The sequence below is a fragment of the Onthophagus taurus genome, chromosome 6, assembly GCF_036711975.1.
Source record: "Onthophagus taurus isolate NC chromosome 6, IU_Otau_3.0, whole genome shotgun sequence".
Classification (NCBI taxonomy): domain Eukaryota; kingdom Metazoa; phylum Arthropoda; class Insecta; order Coleoptera; family Scarabaeidae; genus Onthophagus; species Onthophagus taurus.
Genome location: NC_091971.1, coordinates 6195369 through 6214440, shown reverse-complemented (window position 1 = coordinate 6214440; position 19072 = coordinate 6195369). Strand labels below are relative to the sequence as shown.

Here is a 19072-nt window from a genome sequence, read left to right as displayed (position 1 = left end):
AATTTAAAACGCACGAATTTCAGATTTCAGCAGAGATCCAACCGAATCTAGAACCGCCGTGACGTTCACCGCTATTTAAAGACCGATTTACATAGCGGCACGAACAAACGTACGTCTTAACTAGAGTTAAAATTAGCTTGCATATAAACGCTTTAGTTTACTAGCTGCATGCCCTTATAGTAAATTCAGAAGCAGTAGGGAATGTATACAGTGAGGGGACTTCATTTTGGAGGTAAGCACATTTGCAGCACGTACCATCCTCGAGTGTACAATTTGTGTGTATATATAGACTGCACAAAGAGTACGGACGAGCACATCTGGAAGGTAAGCATTCCTCATTCGCCATGGTATGTATACGACGACGTTCTTGTTCGGCTAAATGTAGACGTGGTAGTTACCATTTACTATATCTGCTGACGAAGTGGCCTCTTTACATTCTGGCAAGTTAGGTAATGGGTACACAACTATCTTGTAACATGTGATAGGGAAAGTATTTTTAAGTGCATGGTGCACTTATTGTAAACAGCTTACGCTAAGTAACCTACAACGTTAACACGATTTTACTACACTATTAACTATATTCTCTATTATAATATATGTATAACGAAAATGTAATACATATGTTGTATAAATTTTAATTTAGTATTATTGAAACATGAAATATCCTATGCATATTTTGATCCAAATAGTTTCATTTTATCGTTTAAAGGACAACTTTTACTTTATTCGGTACCCATCATGATCTTGCAGACGCAGTAAGCTTTCTTCTATCAGCAACTTGGGAATGCGACGGGTTAACATCCCATTCCCCTAAGTAATTATTCTGACATACTCAGTAATTGGTCTTATATTTTCACAGATGACTTGAAGTGTTAAAAGCTACTTAATAGCGATTGGCCTTATAACATAATCTAGTTATGTTTTTGTGTACATATATATATATATATATATATATATATGGATATTCTTCAGTCGTAATAAATAAAAAATAATTCACAGCTTACAGGCGATATGTTTCCGCTTTGAAAATCTTTGGTGTCGTTATGGCGACACCCCACCCTGTAACTGAATATTAAATACAAAAATTAAGGGCATAAATCTGGTTGAATCTGGAGAGGGGTCTCTTCGAGTATGATTCAGTAGAGGGCTCCATCCAGTGAGTGTTCAATGGTCTGAATGTCGTAAATACGGTCCCCTCATTCTGCCTCGGACAGAGTACAGCGTGCGGGTTTGGTGGCGATTTTAACACAAGAATTACGTATTGAGAAAATGAAGGGGAAACGCCCGCTGTCGAAAATAAAACTTTTTGTACAGCTTAATTTTTCATTTCTCACAGAGAAAAAATATATTTAGAAACGTGAACGAAACCGTTTGTTTGTTTACAATGGAAGGATGAAATGAGGATATGTATTATAGCCGGGTATGAAAAGCGAGATATGCCGAGCACGACCTGGAGAACATGAAGGTAATTTTGTCTCCGGAGTAAAATTATACGTCTGCGTTAGGTGACATGTCACCGTTAAATTTCTCTACACATCTTAATATTTCATTCAATGATAGTTTTTGTTAATTCATAAAAAACCTTTTTGAAAGATAAATGAGATGCGAATATCGACTTTGAACTTTTCATGATTAACTTATGATGATCGAGACTTCACTCTTTAACGCGTCAATATTTGAAGTAAAAAACCATTAAAACGGGACAAACATCCGAAACATCCTTTTATGCTACGACTGCTGGCATTTATCGGCTATAATTAGCTTCAAAAAACACGGCGGTATCGTCGAACTGTAAATATTTGATGATTTTAAAAATAAACTACGACTCTCTCCGAGTCACGCTTCTATCCGAATTGGTCAGAGCTCTAAGAAATTAATTAAACATAACGAATGAGCTTCTTTGATCTGCTAACAAGAAAAAAGACAAATCAAACAATATTTTTTATGCAATTAAATGAACCAATTTTTCGTTACTGGAATTTTGTAAATGGTATCTCAAGGTTACAAATACAGTCTCGTCGGAATACTTGTGTCTAAAACACACCCATTCGTATGCATTGTTTCAGCTGCTTCGGCATTTCAGCGCCCGCCTCGGCACTGAACAATTCTAAACTTTTTAACGACTCGTTTTATCCGGATAAATACCGACTGTAAGTTTTTCGTTCTACCCCGTTTTATACTAGTTAAAATGTCGAGATATTTTTAGTTCGGCCCCGGCTCCAAGTTGCCGTTCACGGTCCACGATATTTTGCTGTGCGCTGCGTTTGCTTTGTGAAAATAAGTCCGAACTACCTGAATAGAGGGCGCGGGTGAAAAAAGGTGGATATTTCAGACGTTGCTGCTGAGTCATCCATGACCAATGTGAGCTATATGCAAACGCTGCATTCTGTTGCATCGAGGTGGCAGCTTGATTTGAACAGATGTGCTGCTTCAACGGATCTTATTTATAGAATGGCCGAAGAGTAATAAAACTATTATTATTTGTGTTGGCACGAAAATAACACTAAAATTAGATGGAAGTTTAAATAATTAGATTTATTATTTCTTAATTCTCTAGATTATAATTAAAACAATAATAATGTAGCTCAATGAAGTAACAACACGATGCTTTAGGTAAATATGGACAATCCGACAGAACTATAAAAGCACTTGGGGAGCACTCACACATGCACAGTTAACGGTTGTGCAAACAGTCTGAAACTTTAACAAAACATCTTCCTCGAATGTATTCGCCGCAAGGAGTTTATTTAACGAACACCGCCAAATCTATGATTTTGACACTAAGATTAATTCATTATTTACACTACTAATGTCAACATAAATATTTAACATAGGATTGAATATACCTACATTGGAAATGTATATTTTCTAATGTAGAAAGAAACCGTTTAAACTTGTTTTACGCTACGGTTAGATGTAGGCATGAATGGTGTTTATATATATGTAACTCACATGAAATATACTGTGTGTTTAACTCTAGTAAACTTTCGTACAATGTATTTCATTCGGACTGACAGAATCGCGGGGCAGTTTCTATAATTTATATAGTAAACAATGTTGAGATTATTAAAGCAAATGTGTACTTTACAAACAATTGTAGCAGGCACAATTACTCATGGAGAGTATATCCATTTAAACATTCCATAATTTTAGAAACAACTTTTCTATGGAAATTTCTGAAAATTAATTCAATAAAATTGTAGTCAACTTAATATAAACCTTAATAAGCTACATAAAAGAGCATTATTAGTATTAATTATTTTATATTAATTAATAATATAAAACAATTCTTAATTCCTAGAGATACCTTTAATTTTGTTGATTTTATTAAGCTAAAATAAGTGTCCAAATCAATGCTTTACTCCTAAAAATAAGTTCAGAATGTTTTTTTAAAGATCGTTAAAAATTCTTGATGTTGCAAATCGAAAAAATTTCGATTACCTTTTCAAATGTTTATCTCAAGAACTAAAAGATATTTTTGAAAGCGATGTTTTGGTTAGAAAGCTTATATTTTTTACAAACCTTGAAAATTTGGTACCAATATCTTAAAAACTCGATTATGTATGATTTTATAAAAAACGTCGGAATTCCAACTTCGTTATGATCGTCTTATTCGCAACTATATTGACCCCTGTATATTATACCACGTTCAACATTTTCTAAAGACCATCACATACACGCCAACACCCCGGTAAACACCATTAGAGTTCTGAAGCTTCCCCTACACAAAGTTCCGAACGCGTAGGTACCGCACAGTCTGATAGTATTATTGGGAATGCTAACACCATTACAGCCAAACAAACATCAACACGGTATATTTCGTTTCGTGTGGACAAAACGAGTTTAGGCCGTCGTTTTTCGTACGACGGTAGACTTCGACCCGAAGCGGTAACTCAATATTGTTTATCCCCTTCGTCTAATAATGTTAAAGCTCTTCTCCGTCGATGTTGATGTCGATGTCGATGCGCCTCCTATTCGTGGATATCGATTTATCACATCCATCAACACACCAATCTGTGTGAACATTATTATATAGATCCTATAGTTCTTATTTAACGAAATAAAATGAAAATTTGTGAAGTAATAAGGTCATTGCCCGTTAAAATCATAAATACAACCAATTCATCACGTTCTAAATGAAACCGAAAACGGCGCCGCGCCCCAAATTCGCCTGTTGTGTCCCTATAAATTAATTTTTGATGATCTATTGTCTTAATCTCCTACCGACAAAAGCGAGAACTTTCTATTGTTCATAAGAACCCCTCAAACCAAGAACCCCGATCCGTTCAAAGTCGCAAAAGAAGAAAGTGGCAAGGATAAATGATGTTAAAAAAAGTGCACATGGGTATTTCGCGGTCGATTTTCGAGTCTATCCCTTACATAGTGTCAAAACATCGACCGGCTCGAAGCTGTGTGTGCGAGCACAGAGCCGTGCGAGTTCGTACACACCCCGGACATGACAAAACGGCACTAATACGTATCCGATGGCTATAAATTGGCCCTTTTGTGGGCAGCGAAAAAGAGATGGGGGTATGGGTAGCGCGTGCCATGAATCACAAATTCGAATCGCTAAACGCGAAGGAATAAACAAAGGCTTAATATCGGGACGAGTTCGAAAACGGATCGGGCCGAAATCGAACCGGAGATTCAATACCAACCAACAAACACGTGATACACTTCCACAAAAATGTCCAAACGGAAATATTAAATCTTTTTTTTTCCTTTCAAAGTGTGCTATAGAATTACTAAAAAAAAACACCATAAAATACTACAAAGATCTTATTTTACTGGTTAATCGACCTCGTGTGAATCACACGTAACAATCGAACATGGCATCCATGGATTTCTCTCTCTTAATATTTGAACAGCATCCCAGCGAAATCCTTTCCTTGCAGGACAAATTGTCGAATTCAACCGACAATACTGCCGGACTCTGTTGTAAACTAAAAGACTTGCAATCGTAAACAACGAAAAGGTGACATAATTCACATGGATGTTTATTCCCTTCGGAAATCCACCTAGTTGTTCTTAACTTATTATTTACCTTCAAATTCTACCACCTCTACACACACTTATAAATATAAACCCGTCTCAAAATAATTACAAAAACCGAAATGAATAAATTTGGGGGAAATTATTTAGTATTTATTTCTACAGATAAATTAAACGGTAATTATTTGTCGATATTGCAAAAACGCGAACTACACTGTTGAGGAATGACGAAAAAGGCCGCATAACAATACTCGGCGGCTAAATAATGGGATACCTCCCCCTAATCCTGACAACATACCATCCAGTACATAATTCGTAAAATTCGGGAAACATATCCATCAGCAATTTCTATCTCTAGTGAATATAATATCAATTCAACTACTTTATTTATCAACATATTTTATATAACAATACATATACATAATATATAATACATACATAACATATTTTATAGCATATAAACTAGAATCTTTAAGCCTCAATTTAACGTACATATCTTATCTTGATTCTTAAAAATACAATCGATATGATTTTTTGAAAATTTCGTGTTTTAATTTTGTAATAAAAAATCATTTAGTTCTCGTTGTTCCATTTCGTCAAACTTTTAATAATAATTCTACTTCACTAAGTACAAGTACCATTTTGAAGAACGTACAAACGGAAAGAGGAAATTGCAATATCCAGTGTTACCTCACAACCATCACAAAAGTTGGAAAGCAACAAAAGCTGGTATTGAAATATTTCAGACCATAGTTCACAACTCAATTATCGTGGAGATTTTAAAGCATTCAAAACAAATATTTTTTTTACATGCTACACCGTTTTAGTTCCATTTAAATTTTTAATTAATTTTAAAATAGATTTAACACGACAATATAATAACGCTTAAACGGTAATGCTTACAGCAGCGAGAAACATCTGGTCGATTTTGATTTAATTTGTACGAGTTGCTCGGTAATTCTTGAAATCTGACAAATTGTGTTTATTCGAGGCTAGCGTTTGCACGGTTGCCAATTCCGAGAGATGTTTATATAGGACCTTTCCAACAGTGAAGTTATACAGAAGTTATTGACCTGAGTTTTAACCCTTGAGGCTTTCCAGACCCGTTGGGAACATCTTAAACCATCCCCGTCAACGCCAAAGGATCTAAAGATCGTGAAAGGTCGTTGAAAGTATTTTATGAATTATCGAATTATATAATATGATGGAAAGCGTATCGATGAGGTGATTATATGTAGATAAACTTAGTTAGAAATTCCCTTGGTGGTTCACCCAGACTAAACCTAAATGGCAGTCGCCTGAGGGAATATATATTCCAAATATACAGGTAGATAATTACATATCTGAGTATTAAAATCAATGTGTTAAATCTCGACTTTTATTTACTTCATCACGAAAGTTTTGTTGCTAAAACGATGATTGTCCACTAGGAATATGAGTTTTAAAGTTATTGGAAAGTTTTCAAGGTGGAAGAATGTAGAACTCGAATACTGTTCTACAAACTTTCTCATATCTTTAAGTTTTCGTATTCAAGTCATGCTTTTGCAAATAAATCTGATAATAAAAGTCCTCTCGGTTTCTTTTTATAATCCCAAAAGGCATAAAATAAATTATTTAATTTAAAGAAATTATGGCGGATGCGCCGGTAAGATGTACTTTAGAGTTTAATTCGAAGAATAACTTTCGTAAATTCATCTCGAATTAGCCGTTAGTAATTTTAGAGGGAGTCATTCACCCATTCAGTTAGCAATTAGCGCCCCCTTTCTAACGTCTCAACTTATCCTTTAGTGTCTTAGAGATTCTGCTCTCTCCTCTATTCACCAAGGCAAAATTGCACTTGGTCGACAAGTCGGTTGTAAATTGTCGAATCGAAGGGACCCTGTAGGTAGACGTCCTTTTGGTTCGATGTGTGCGCAATGGAGGTCGCTCGTGCGCAGGATCCCTTTCCTGTTGAGAGAGAAACTCCAGTCAGGCTGCAGGAAGCGACCCGTGACGTCAACTTATGACGCTCGCTTCAAAATCACCACGTTTCGCGATCGTTTCCGTCGCGGGTGTTTGTGTTGCGTTATCGTGATAAAAAACGGTGCTATTCGGTCGACTTTCACTGCCACTCAATAAATAACGATTTTTCGATGGAATTGTAAACAAGTCGCGTTGGCGACTTTTCATAGCTGAATAGTATATTAGGTGGACAAACTCTTCAAGAAAGGTTTGAAAAGATGTCGTAAAAACGACTTAAAATGGCTTGGATCCGTCACCGACTATTCCTAATTAAAACGTGCGTGTTACTTTTTTCGGTAGTAGTTGTATATGCAGAAACACCCGAAGAGAGAGTGTCCTTAAATTCCCGTGTAGTGCGAACTAAATATGGTGACGTGAGTGGAGTAATAGTGACATTGGATTCTAAACATTTAGAACCCGTTGAAGTATTCCGAGGAATTCCTTATGCTAGCCCTCCCGTCGGATCTTTAAGGTTCATGCCACCTGTCACCGGAGCCTTATGGTCAGGTGTTAAAATAGCGGACAAATTTAGTCCCGTTTGTCCGCAAAGATTGCCAGATATTTATAATGAAACGGCGGCGCTGAAAAGAATGCCCAGGGGCCGATTGGAGTATCTCAAGAGACTGATGCCTTATCTCAAGAATCAGAGCGAGGATTGCCTCTACCTTAACATTTACGCCCCGGCACAAGGTAATTTGTAATAGAACTAAAAACAAAATATTCACACAACTCCACGCAACGTTGAGAAATGGGGTGGCATTTGTATCACTAAATATACATTTCCACTGGAAATAAATGAGCGTATTTTTCATGCTAATTAATTCATTAATTTGCTGAAAGCACGAAATAAACACTATGTATACTTTATAAAATACCTTGAAGACTTATTCGCTTTACTGTTCTTTTACGGTATGAACTAGAGAGATCACTTAACCTTTCGGGGTCATATTTATATTCCACGCAGACCCTAAGGTGCCGTTAGAAAACCATTATTTATTTAACGGCCATTACATAGAGTATCCACAACTAATCTTACTTCATACCTAGGGATTTTCTTTTATATACTCCAAGATATAGTTACAGAATAACCAAAAACTACACGTTAAGATGATAATAATTATAACTAATGGATTTAACATTTTTAGAACTTTATGATTAACTAATGAATCATCATGTGGTCTTAAAGAAGATAATCTAAGTATAATTTGATGTAGAGATATTTTGTTAATTAATATAAATAAAGTAGATATGATATTTAAAAGATTAACAATTTTATTATCATTTTCAGGTTTTATTAAAAAAATTCTTTCCTCATGAATTTTATGGGTGAACCAATAAACCGTGGTATGAACTTAAAGGAGATACTTTAACCTTCAATTTAGCATAAAGGTCGTTTCTAGATTGCTATAAATAAAAAAGATGTGATTTTTTTTAAACTTTGCATTTTGAAAGATGTCACCTATTTAACATTATTGATGAATCCAAAAACCATGATATGGACTTAACACGTTCGCTGCCGAGCGACGCCGTTAACCATGTGTTAAACCGAACGTGTTAGAGCTAATAAAGAAAGAAGTTAGGATTCTTTTAAATTTTAATCATTTTAGTTTTGTTATCAAAAATAATCAATTTTTAGGTGTTGCTCAAAACGTTCTTTACCCCTAAACTTTATAATGTTTAGCTAACGAATCATGATGTGGCCTTAAAGAGGACACTTGAGACTTTAATTTTATATAAAGGTAATTTAATATGTAACATATTTGAGGTGATAACAATTACAACTAATGGAGAGGAAGGTTAAATCAAACATGCAATTAGGATTTACATCATTAATAAGTCATCTACCAACACTCAATTTAACGCACTTTGCGTTTAGTTAGAACACGTTGGTTGCAACACCGGCGAGGGTTTATTGATTCATATCGGTCGCTTAATTTCGCAGAATCGCCTCGGACGTGGACCGTGTATGTCGGTAAATGTGTGCGGAGACTACTGTACATAGTTACCTACTCTGATTAACTACGTCGATAAAAGCACAATTGTAAATAGGTCTTAATTGAGTGTCATTATCACCTTTTTAATTTCGATAATAATACGAATTGGAATAATTAGGAAAATGTTGGGGAAAACAATTCAATTTATATAATGTTATTTAAATTTCTTAGGATTACTTTTGTCGTTTCGTCTCCCTCTTTGAATTTATACGCAGAGATTATTTTTAAAGTCTTTGATCTGCCCGGGATGGAGCTTTCTGTTTAAAAATTTTAATTAATTAAGTGATGTATTGAAAAAATAAAGAAGAAATAAGATTCGTTTGGATTTTATAAAATTTTAATTACTTAAAACATTTTTAATCATCAATTATATATCATAAATCTATATGTATTTACTTTGATTTTTATTATTTATACCATATCAATTTATGAAATTAGACGAAAATCGTCTTAAATTTATCATTACATTTTAATGGATGTGTTTCTTTAAAAACCAATTTTTGTCATTGACCTTTATTAGTATGATGAATTCAATGCTACCTGGAGAGATTCTAGTTTTCTTACCGAAACATAGTACTGTTAACAATCAAGAAACTAATAAGGAGCTTGACGTTTATTAACTTTAAGTCTAGTGAAACGCCTGAACTCGATTCACCACAATTAACTGTTTTTAACTGTCAACAATTAAATAGCTGTTTAGAACCCTCATCATGGGTTTTATCATAGCTTCGTATATTACAGCGTAGGAGGCCTAAACACCTACTCGCACTGCATCACCGGCGGCAAACACAGCAATTTCAATAACTTTTCTGTCTAGCACCACTCTTTCTTCTTGCATGACATTGAGACCGGTCCATACTTACAACTAGGTTGTGGTTCAAGAGCCCTCTCATCAGCACTATGCACTGCTTTACCCAATCCCTTATCCTTCCCTTACCTTCCTAAGCTTGCTAGAATGTTGTTGAGATCTATACCTTCTAATAGAGCAACAAAAAATGCATTGTCATGATAATGCCATGAAAACCAGGATTAATTAAATTTTCTGGTGACAGAAGAATTCACTAAATTATAAACAGTGTTTGTTGCTTAAGCATTTTCTGGAAAATGATATCTTAACGATTTTATGCTTTAGTTTCTATTATTAAACATCTTGTACATTCATAACGCTGAAGTTAGGTAGTTCTGCAAAGTCCCAAAGCAATCAATTTCAAATTTTTAATGAGCAAAATTTGTATTTATGAAGCAGCGTAATGTCAAAACACATTAATAAAAATAAATCTCCGTGGAACATTTTTGAAAACAAAATTGTATCTCATGGGAAATCTATTACTAAATGCCAAAACAGTGTTCAGAATTTATTTCGACCATTTTGAGCGGTATATCTATATATTTACCTGATTGATTTTATGGGTTAATGTTATGAATAATTTTATTTTATTTTTTCTTGTTACATATATGGATTAACTATTAAACCATGATCTTGCAGAAGTTCTAAACGAATAAATGTCTTAGGCACTTTTATTTTGATACAATCAAATTCGTGGTTAAAGAACAAAGAATCAATAACTTGAATAGGTCGAATTGTCTTGAAAATGGCTTAGAAAGTTTATCGAAGCAGTTTCCTACACGTGTTGGTCCATTGAAATGAGGGAATAATCCGAATTCACCCTATAGTTCTAGAAATCCTCGTACCTTGAATTGTACGTGCTCAGATTACCATTAAATTAATCGATTCAAATCAATCGTTTTATAATAATTTTTTTTAATAATAAATTCATGTAAAAGTCATAATAAAACCATACGGTTGTTACAGTTTCCATATTTTAACAAAACCGGATGTCGTTTAAGATATATTTCAATTATCTTTCTGTTGAGAATAACCCGGGGCTACTTAGATAGCCTCAACATTCCCACTTCGTGCAGATAGTTCCTTACATCAAACCCCCCTGATTTACAGTCCTAAAAGGTCGAGCCCATTAAGAAAATTAATGTCCCTTTCCCTACCCTATCGAGGCAATCCGAAATTCGAATCCCGTTCTGCATCCACAAACGTGCGTGGTCTCGAGGGAACGGCCTATCTCGCTTTTTTCATTCTTCTCCGATACTTGCAATTGATGCCCTCTATAAATAAAACACGAGCAATTGGAGTTCGGGCGAAAAACGGGAATACAGCGGAAATCCACGATTTTGAAAAGCTTACAGAAATTCGCAGACTTACTTTAACATCGCATGAGGGAGATATCTCTATGTGCAAATATTTTCTTGCATAGTTTATGCATTAAAAGCGTATTTAACTGCGAAAGATTTGCTTAACATTACGTTTCGAAATGTGTGTTTCCCTGGTGGTGGAAAGATGCGAAAATGTTATCGTCATAAATATTCAAGTAGTTTTGTTTTTCCCACAACACCAAAGGCGAAATATTCCGAGTTCGGGAGGGCAGCGCTGACGTAGCCGCAACCAACCGTTCGAGATGATGTGTTGTACTTCTGGTCGCCACCATCGCATGAATACTAAAATTTTTATGCATCTCCAAGGAGGAATATGTTCCACCGTTATGTGAACAACGTCAGCGGTTCTGATCGGTGACTTGAGATCGCTTTTACCAAAGGCAAAGAGTCAAATGACTCAGGGTAAATGTTTGCGGTGTGGGCTTTTACGACGTTTCTATATGTTTAGAAACGATCTGTATTATTGCCGAATCGTTACCGAAAGTTTTACGTTTAAATAAGAAATTGTCGTTTTTATGTTTAAGATACTTCTCTTTAAATGTGTTTACAAAAGTTTCCATTCAATTCAATACAAACTACATAAATAAGCTTAACCTTATAAACCGGGCGAAACAGAAATGGTCCTGCTGGACCGAAAGGTAAATTTAATTCGGTCTGTGTATCCTGCCATGCCTTTTTTAATTACGTTTTGCAGTTTACTTTTGAAAATTAAATCTGGACGATGGCGCCTGCATCTACCCCTTGTTTGTACTGGGTGCGAATACTACAAACCACCGTGTTACTGCGACGTATTAAAGCAGTTTTCAACCGCTTTAATACGAACACGCTTCCCAGGGAAATCGTTGCGACATTTAAATGGGTAGGAGACGAAGAGCGGAAAGATGAGCGTAAAAAATGAGCACGTCTTCGCGTTAATGTTGGGTGGGGCGACGAAATATTATCCAAATCTCGCTTTAACTTTGTTTGCGTTTTGGTGTAAATGATAATTTCGTTAATTTCTGGAATGATAGTAAATTTGTGTACACGTGTAATATCCATCGGTTTTGAAATTACAACGTCACGAGATACCAGTTACGAGCAACAGCTACTGACCATACATTTATACAACCAATTATGAAAATCTAATTATTAATTTTGAATTATTTGACATAAATTAAAATGTAAACTACAAAATTCTATTAATTATCGTGAAACACGATTTATGATTTATCTTAAAGAAATAAACAACGAAAAGAAATGGAAAAAAATGTTACAAAGTTACAAAACGGAAAATCCATCAGATTCCTTCTTTCCCCCTGTTTACTCCGAAACTCGACCAAGAGAGGTTTATGCGGATTTTATTGGGAAGTTCCCTTCGGCACGAGTTTCACGGCTGTTTACAAATCAAACAAAAACCGCACCAGGCCAACTCAATGATGACGCGGTGTACACGTTAGCGCGCAGGCGATTCATCATTCGGAAAAAAGTCCCAAACTCTTTTTTCGGACCAGACCGGGCCAGACAGACAGGACGCGAACCTACTGCGCCCGATATTATTTTGTAATTCAACGCTGTAATAAATTTCACGACTCGACATCGGACTTGTAGCAACCCCGCTGTTCGCCAGTCGTACAGGCGCCCCAATGTTATCCGAATGTCGTCCTTGTTCGAATCCTATTAGATTAGAAGGTCCGCAAACATTTATACTACCCAGGGTAATTTGTGACAGTTTACGACCAAACCAGCTTTTAAATTACTAAATTTCCTTGAACAAAATTTTTAATTTTATTATAACATTTTTTTATTCAATACACAAAATTCATTTTGAACTAAAACTAGAATTAACCAGACTTAGAACTAGAAAAAATCGAGTATATCACAATAGCGCTGAATAATAATAATTACATGTCATGATCACATTTAGTTTAATATCTCATTGTTAGATCCTATTCAGATAGAATTCTTCCATACAGGCAATTAGCCTTGCAGTTCTCCAACAATGAATTGATCCAGAGTGCATTTGACATTGGAAACAAACCTTTTCCAAACGTGTAATTTCCTGTCGTGTTATATTAACAGTCATCACTCGCATTTGATGCCCTGTCGATCGATTAGTTGACATTATATTCAGTTATAAATATTCAATATTAATTCTGTTCTCATTGGAAACTCATAAAGTAAATTCATTTCTGTAATTAATCAATATAACACCCGGATTTCAATCAGAAAAGATTATTAAATTTATCACTTTATTTGTACTGTTCCTTTTGCCAATTGAAGAACATTTCTCCTCCAACAAGTTTCCCGTAAACTGTTAGAACATCAGTACAGTTTTGCATCGAAATTTCATCAAATCATCATTGAATAGTTTGAAATACAACTTCCATAACTTTATAGAAAACATCTTCCAACTAAGTAATATTTAATGTGGTATTTGTAATGAAATTAATTTGGATTAAATTAGAGTTAAATGTTTGATGGAATAGTTTCGTGAGAAGTGACAGGTTGTCGTGGAGGACGCAGACCTGTATCAGATATTATTTGGTAATTCAGTTGGGGCAATAAATTTCACGGTCTGACAATTGGACTTGTAGCTCTACCGTAGTTGGACAGTCCAACAACTGACCCGCCCTGGGATGCCGTCGCATCTGTAAACGCATTAGGAGGTCGACCACCATTGATATGTAAATTATTGAATTACGAAAGCGATATTAGCCTTCCAGTCCGGCAATTTCGAGTCCGAATCCGCCGAAGCCCCCAAATAGAGCCGACGACGCAGTCCTGCGTCAATGGGCCATTTTTTAATGGCACTGCGAGTGCACTTCACCATTTCCCCACCGGATGGCATCGATTATTTAAGTGCTACGCTGCTATTTTGGGGCTTACCCTAGTACAAAGTGTTGGGATACTGCTACATTTGATGGTCTTTCTATGATCATGTTTCTACTAACAATACCAACACACATCCAAAACGACTATAAAGAATTTTATATTACATTAAAAAAAATAGATTAAAAAATAAAATAAAATGTTCGACTTTATTGACAATAACAGCAATTAAAGTCCGCGCCCGAATAGTTCAGTTAAAAGCGATGCGCTGAAAATCCTCTCATACGCAATTTGAATATTTAAAAGTTTGATTGAATGATTTGCATAAGTGAGCCGCACCAGAGTTAGTTCCGTTGCTGCTTTGTCAATAAACAAAATTCTCGCGGGCCTTCATTTAACCGACATATTTTAACGCGAGTTTGCGCGCGAAATTGTGTAAAGCAAAAAAGAACACGCCAAATTTTATGTAAATATCGAACCGAAACCGATAAAAAAATGTAACGCCCTATACGAACAATTAAATGCACATTTAAATGAAAACGCTTTTACACAAATAAACAGCAAAAATAATATCTAAAAAGGGTCCCGATTCATTTTAAAGGGCTTAAAATGTTTACAGCGCTGATTTTGTTTTATAGTAAATTGTGTTATATAAACAACGAAATTTTATAACTCATGCAATTTATTTATAATGTGTTTATTTATAAGTGCATTCATTAAAGCGTTAAAATAGTATTAACGGAATAAATAAACTGGCGGTATTTTTTTTATAAAGAATTGTGTTGATTTTTAATTTACGTATTAATCCTTTTATGTCAAATGTGAATCCAACATTTAATGATATGTGCAAAAAATGTATCACTGAAAAAATATTCAAAACGCATTTGAAAAAACTACCTCTATTTTGAAATGTGCATAGTAATATTCACTTGATTTGAATATGGTTTTGTGGAAACCTGAATGTATGGTCGATTTTGTTATGGATATTGGAAAAGTTCCAGGAGATTTCAAAACTTTTAGGTTCTATTGTAACAGGCCCGTGATGACCTTTATTCAGAAATTGTCATTGAAATGGAAACATTTCCCGTTACATTTCCCATAAATAATTTATAAATAAAACTACTCAAAACCTCATCGATATTTGTCCGACAGAATATCTGTTTGCGTCAAAAGTTTTAATACTTTCGCTCGTTACTCATTCGAACTTTTCGGAATTAAAACTTCTCCCCCTCTTAATTATAACTATGATCGATACTTAATTGTATCCGTCGCGTTTCTACAGATTTCAATTTGTATACCAAAAGTAGCGGAATGGGGTGAACGGGATTGGACGTGCCTTATCGTCAACAGTACGACCTCTTTCAAGTAATTTGCGAACGCGACAAGGCTATGGAGACAAGGTCGGTCGTAAAACAGCAACCCCGCTCTAAAATTAGAAGGATAAAATATGCCACTGGATATTGATTCTCTTCTACCTGATAGAAATAGAACACGGGGGAAAATACGTTTAGATCAGCAATAATAAGTGCATTTTTATGGTTAAAAATTTATGTGTTAAAAACTAAAAGTTATTTTAAAAATCCGTTTCTTTTTTTAAAAAGCTTATAATTTTTATTACAAGTACTGATAATTTCATTATAAGTTATTGCAATTCTTATTAACTTATTGCAAGTTAAAATTGAAAATATCATATTTCCTATAACATATGTCATTACTTTATTTAATATTCATTACAGCAGCAATTACAGCTCTTTATATTAATACAAATTTTGAAACAATAAAACAATATCTATGAATAAATAAATATAAATTATCTCGTTAAACTCTATCGTAATTAATTGAACAGGTTTCAAACATTTTTTCTTTCATTCCCAATAAATGTATTGTTATAAATTTGAATTGCTAAAACATGAATTAGCGAATGCCTCGAGCGAAATAAAGTAAAATACAATTATTAACTTTGAAGCAAATCTCTTTACGTAACGCTTGGTCGGTTAATGGTTCCAATCAGAAACCCCATATATCGGAGGGAGGGTGGCTTCGTTATGAAGACCTTCTGAAGTAATTGTAACCGGAACTAGTTTAGTTAGTTTACAAGTTACGGGACGAGTTTCGTAGGCTAGATTCGATAACTAGGTGAAGATCAATACGGTGGTGTGGAGGAAATGCGTACAAGATTGCGAATTCCTCCTACTAACTTTGATGGAACTAGTTATATTGGAGACAAACGTGAATTCCTTACGGCTCTAATCCTAGTGAAATTGATGGAAAATAAATACAAAATTGAAGTTGTATTATACTTAGGCGTCAGGTGGTCGAGGTGTAATAAAGCTTGAAATTTTTCGTGGGAGAAAATCGGTAACAAGCGACCGACCTGGTGGGAGCAACAATTTTTCGAGTGTTTTCCCTCGGTTTTCCCGCAATTTTCCGAAGCGCGGCGTAACCGGGTCTCGTAAACCCTCGATTTAATGAACATTTTAGAGCAGGTGATCTCGACGATTTACATTCAACGTTTAGACGAGGGTCAGCAGAGAAAATTTAACGTTTAATTTCGGTGCAAATCGAAATTCACCACAATCAAATCATTTTTTTATTCTTTGTACAATCCCACCGCATTTTTTTCATTCAATATTTGGAAGAACTTTGTGTATATTTACTCTATATTCACTCCCAGAAATCTCGTGTTTTTGGAAAAGCGTTCTACGAGTTCCCAACGTGTTATGTTTAGCGCTGAATTAAAGCTACGATAATTTTGTTGTATAAAAAATTCAGGTATTTTTTGTCAACATTGAGGATAAGGGGAGAGGGTGAGATTTAATAATAATTTAAAGAAATCGTAGATTTGAAAATGACGTATTAGTGAAAGGTGGTTGAATATGACGTGTTGATCAATGATGCTAAAACAGTTTTTATATTATAACGAACTAACAGCCTTACCGCACCCATAATTATGATTGAAATAGAGAAAGTTTATCGACCAACTCTCCTAATAACGTTACTCAAAGCCAAATAAGATATCAGTAGCAACTTCTAATATTCTCTAATTCTTTCACCATTTTATATTGAAATTTGAGTGAATTGATACACCTGTGTATTATGATTCAATTCAGCTTTGATTACACGAACTAGATACATCTGTCTACAAACGAGTAAATTAATTGGAGTTTCAGAACTATTCCGTAACACGATTACTATTTGTTTATGTATGAATGCGTTCTATATTATGGATATACTCAGATTGGTTTACCAATAAATATGTAAGCTTGATTAATTATAACTTCGTTGTTCATCAATTTTCCGGGTAGCATTAAACGATTTGATCAATTAATTGAATCTATTTAATGAGAAAGTTTAAAATTTCAAATTACTTTGTACTAATGGGTTCGCTTCTTTCATTTCCACATTGGTAAACATACGTATAAGAAGATCAATTTTGCAAAACTCTCTTTGCCTTTTTATTATTTAGCAGGTGATATTGACTTAAATCAATACGGTGGTGATGGGGGCGAGCGATAGCCGAGGGTTGGATTCTCTTCCTGTAGCGTCTAGCCCTCCCATCGGCAACAAGGAGAGGGCGAATGAGAAATTCCATAGTGATGGATCGCCCATACCTATGAAATATTCAATCGCATCCACTTTTCGCTGAAATTGCTTCGTGCTGGGTTGCGTACCTTGGTTGTTGATGCTACAAAGTAAACGTCTACTCCGTAAAGTAAATACTCGCGAAAAATCTCTTATTGGATAGCCGAGTACACTTTAAAACTTAGATTTGAAACTACACACATTTCTTGTTTATTTTTTTAGCTTTACATTTCTTGTTTTGCTTTTTAAGTCCTAAGTTAAAAGGCTACCGACAAATATTTTATCTTCCTTTTTACGATTGATCATCAATTGAAACCGTTTCCAATCCTTTCATAACAACTTGCTCTGAATCTGTAGACGGCGCGTACAAAGAGCTTAGAGGATAACAAGGGGGCGCGAAAAAAGACGAAATCAATCGATCCACCGAAGATAGATGGCGGTATTTGAACAGACGGACAGACGTGTTGGAGATGTATGGCCGGACTGAGTGGCAAGGTAACGTTGCTCACCCTTATTTACGAGACCACGATATCTGCGCAAAAATGTTCGGTATCCTGGCGAGTTATGAATGATTCTCTTGGGGTTGCACCCTGTGACCAAGTAGGAACGGGACAAAAGGGTCCGACAAACCCCGTTGTTACATTCTTAGTAGTCACATAAATATTGAGTAATACAATTCTTAAAGAAAAGTTTGTTGGCAAAGAAATAATATTAAATTTTACCGAATTTGATTTATAACTATATCATTTATGAATGTCAAGGAAATCAGCGTTATTGGATTTTTCTTTTGTATAACGTCATTTTTTTCCGATTTTCGTTAAACGGCAAAACGTGTCAGCTACAAAATTGCCGCTAAGATGAAATGCGAACCGTGTTGAAAAGCAAGATATAACGTCCGTTGGCAAACTCCCCTTCGCATATTTTTGCTACATTTACCCCATTTAATTCAACGAAGGAGCAACGGAAAATGCGTGTGTCGAGTGCTCAAATTCTTCCTCTATGGCGTTTTGATGGATATAACAAATCTCAGAGAAAAAAAAAACACGATTTTATTATGGATAAAAAACTTTAGAGAGATTTTTCTAAGAAGACGAATTTCTTAGGTGGAGTATTTCTAAAACTCCCGCAAATCCCACAGGAAAAGATTTACCAGAGGTTTTATCCACTCTATTGGCTAACTATTAGCAATTCAAATAGCACGCGCTGTTTATCGATTGTCATTTATTATTACTACTACCGTGAAAAAGCTCTCTAGAGCTTGAGGTCTGTACTTTACTGCGGTTTTTCTTATACACCGTACTGTCGAGGCGTGGCGTATTCAAATCGTTTCTGTTGTGTCTTTTATTTGCCCAAACGATTCATTAAGCTACGTAAAAAGGTAAAAACGGTTGGCTTTATCAAAAATGGAAAGCTCCTTTGATCACCGCACGAAACGAAAATCGTATGCTTTCCATTTTGCGCCTACT

At 35.1% G+C, this 19072-nt stretch overlaps 1 protein-coding gene across 2 annotated transcripts in view; it reads left to right on the top strand.

Annotated features, from left to right (window-relative positions):
• Positions 1-6974: 6974 nt before the first annotated feature.
• The window catches only part of LOC111427959 (Neuroligin 3), a 113351-nt gene continuing 101253 nt past the window's right edge, over positions 6975-19072 (top strand). For both annotated transcript variants that reach the window (XM_023063334.2, XM_023063333.2), the window contains exon 1: positions 6975-7683. In XM_023063334.2, coding sequence (XP_022919102.2) covers positions 7233-7683 — 451 coding nt within the window. In that variant the 5' untranslated portion in view covers positions 6975-7232. The remainder of the gene's footprint in view (positions 7684-19072) is intronic.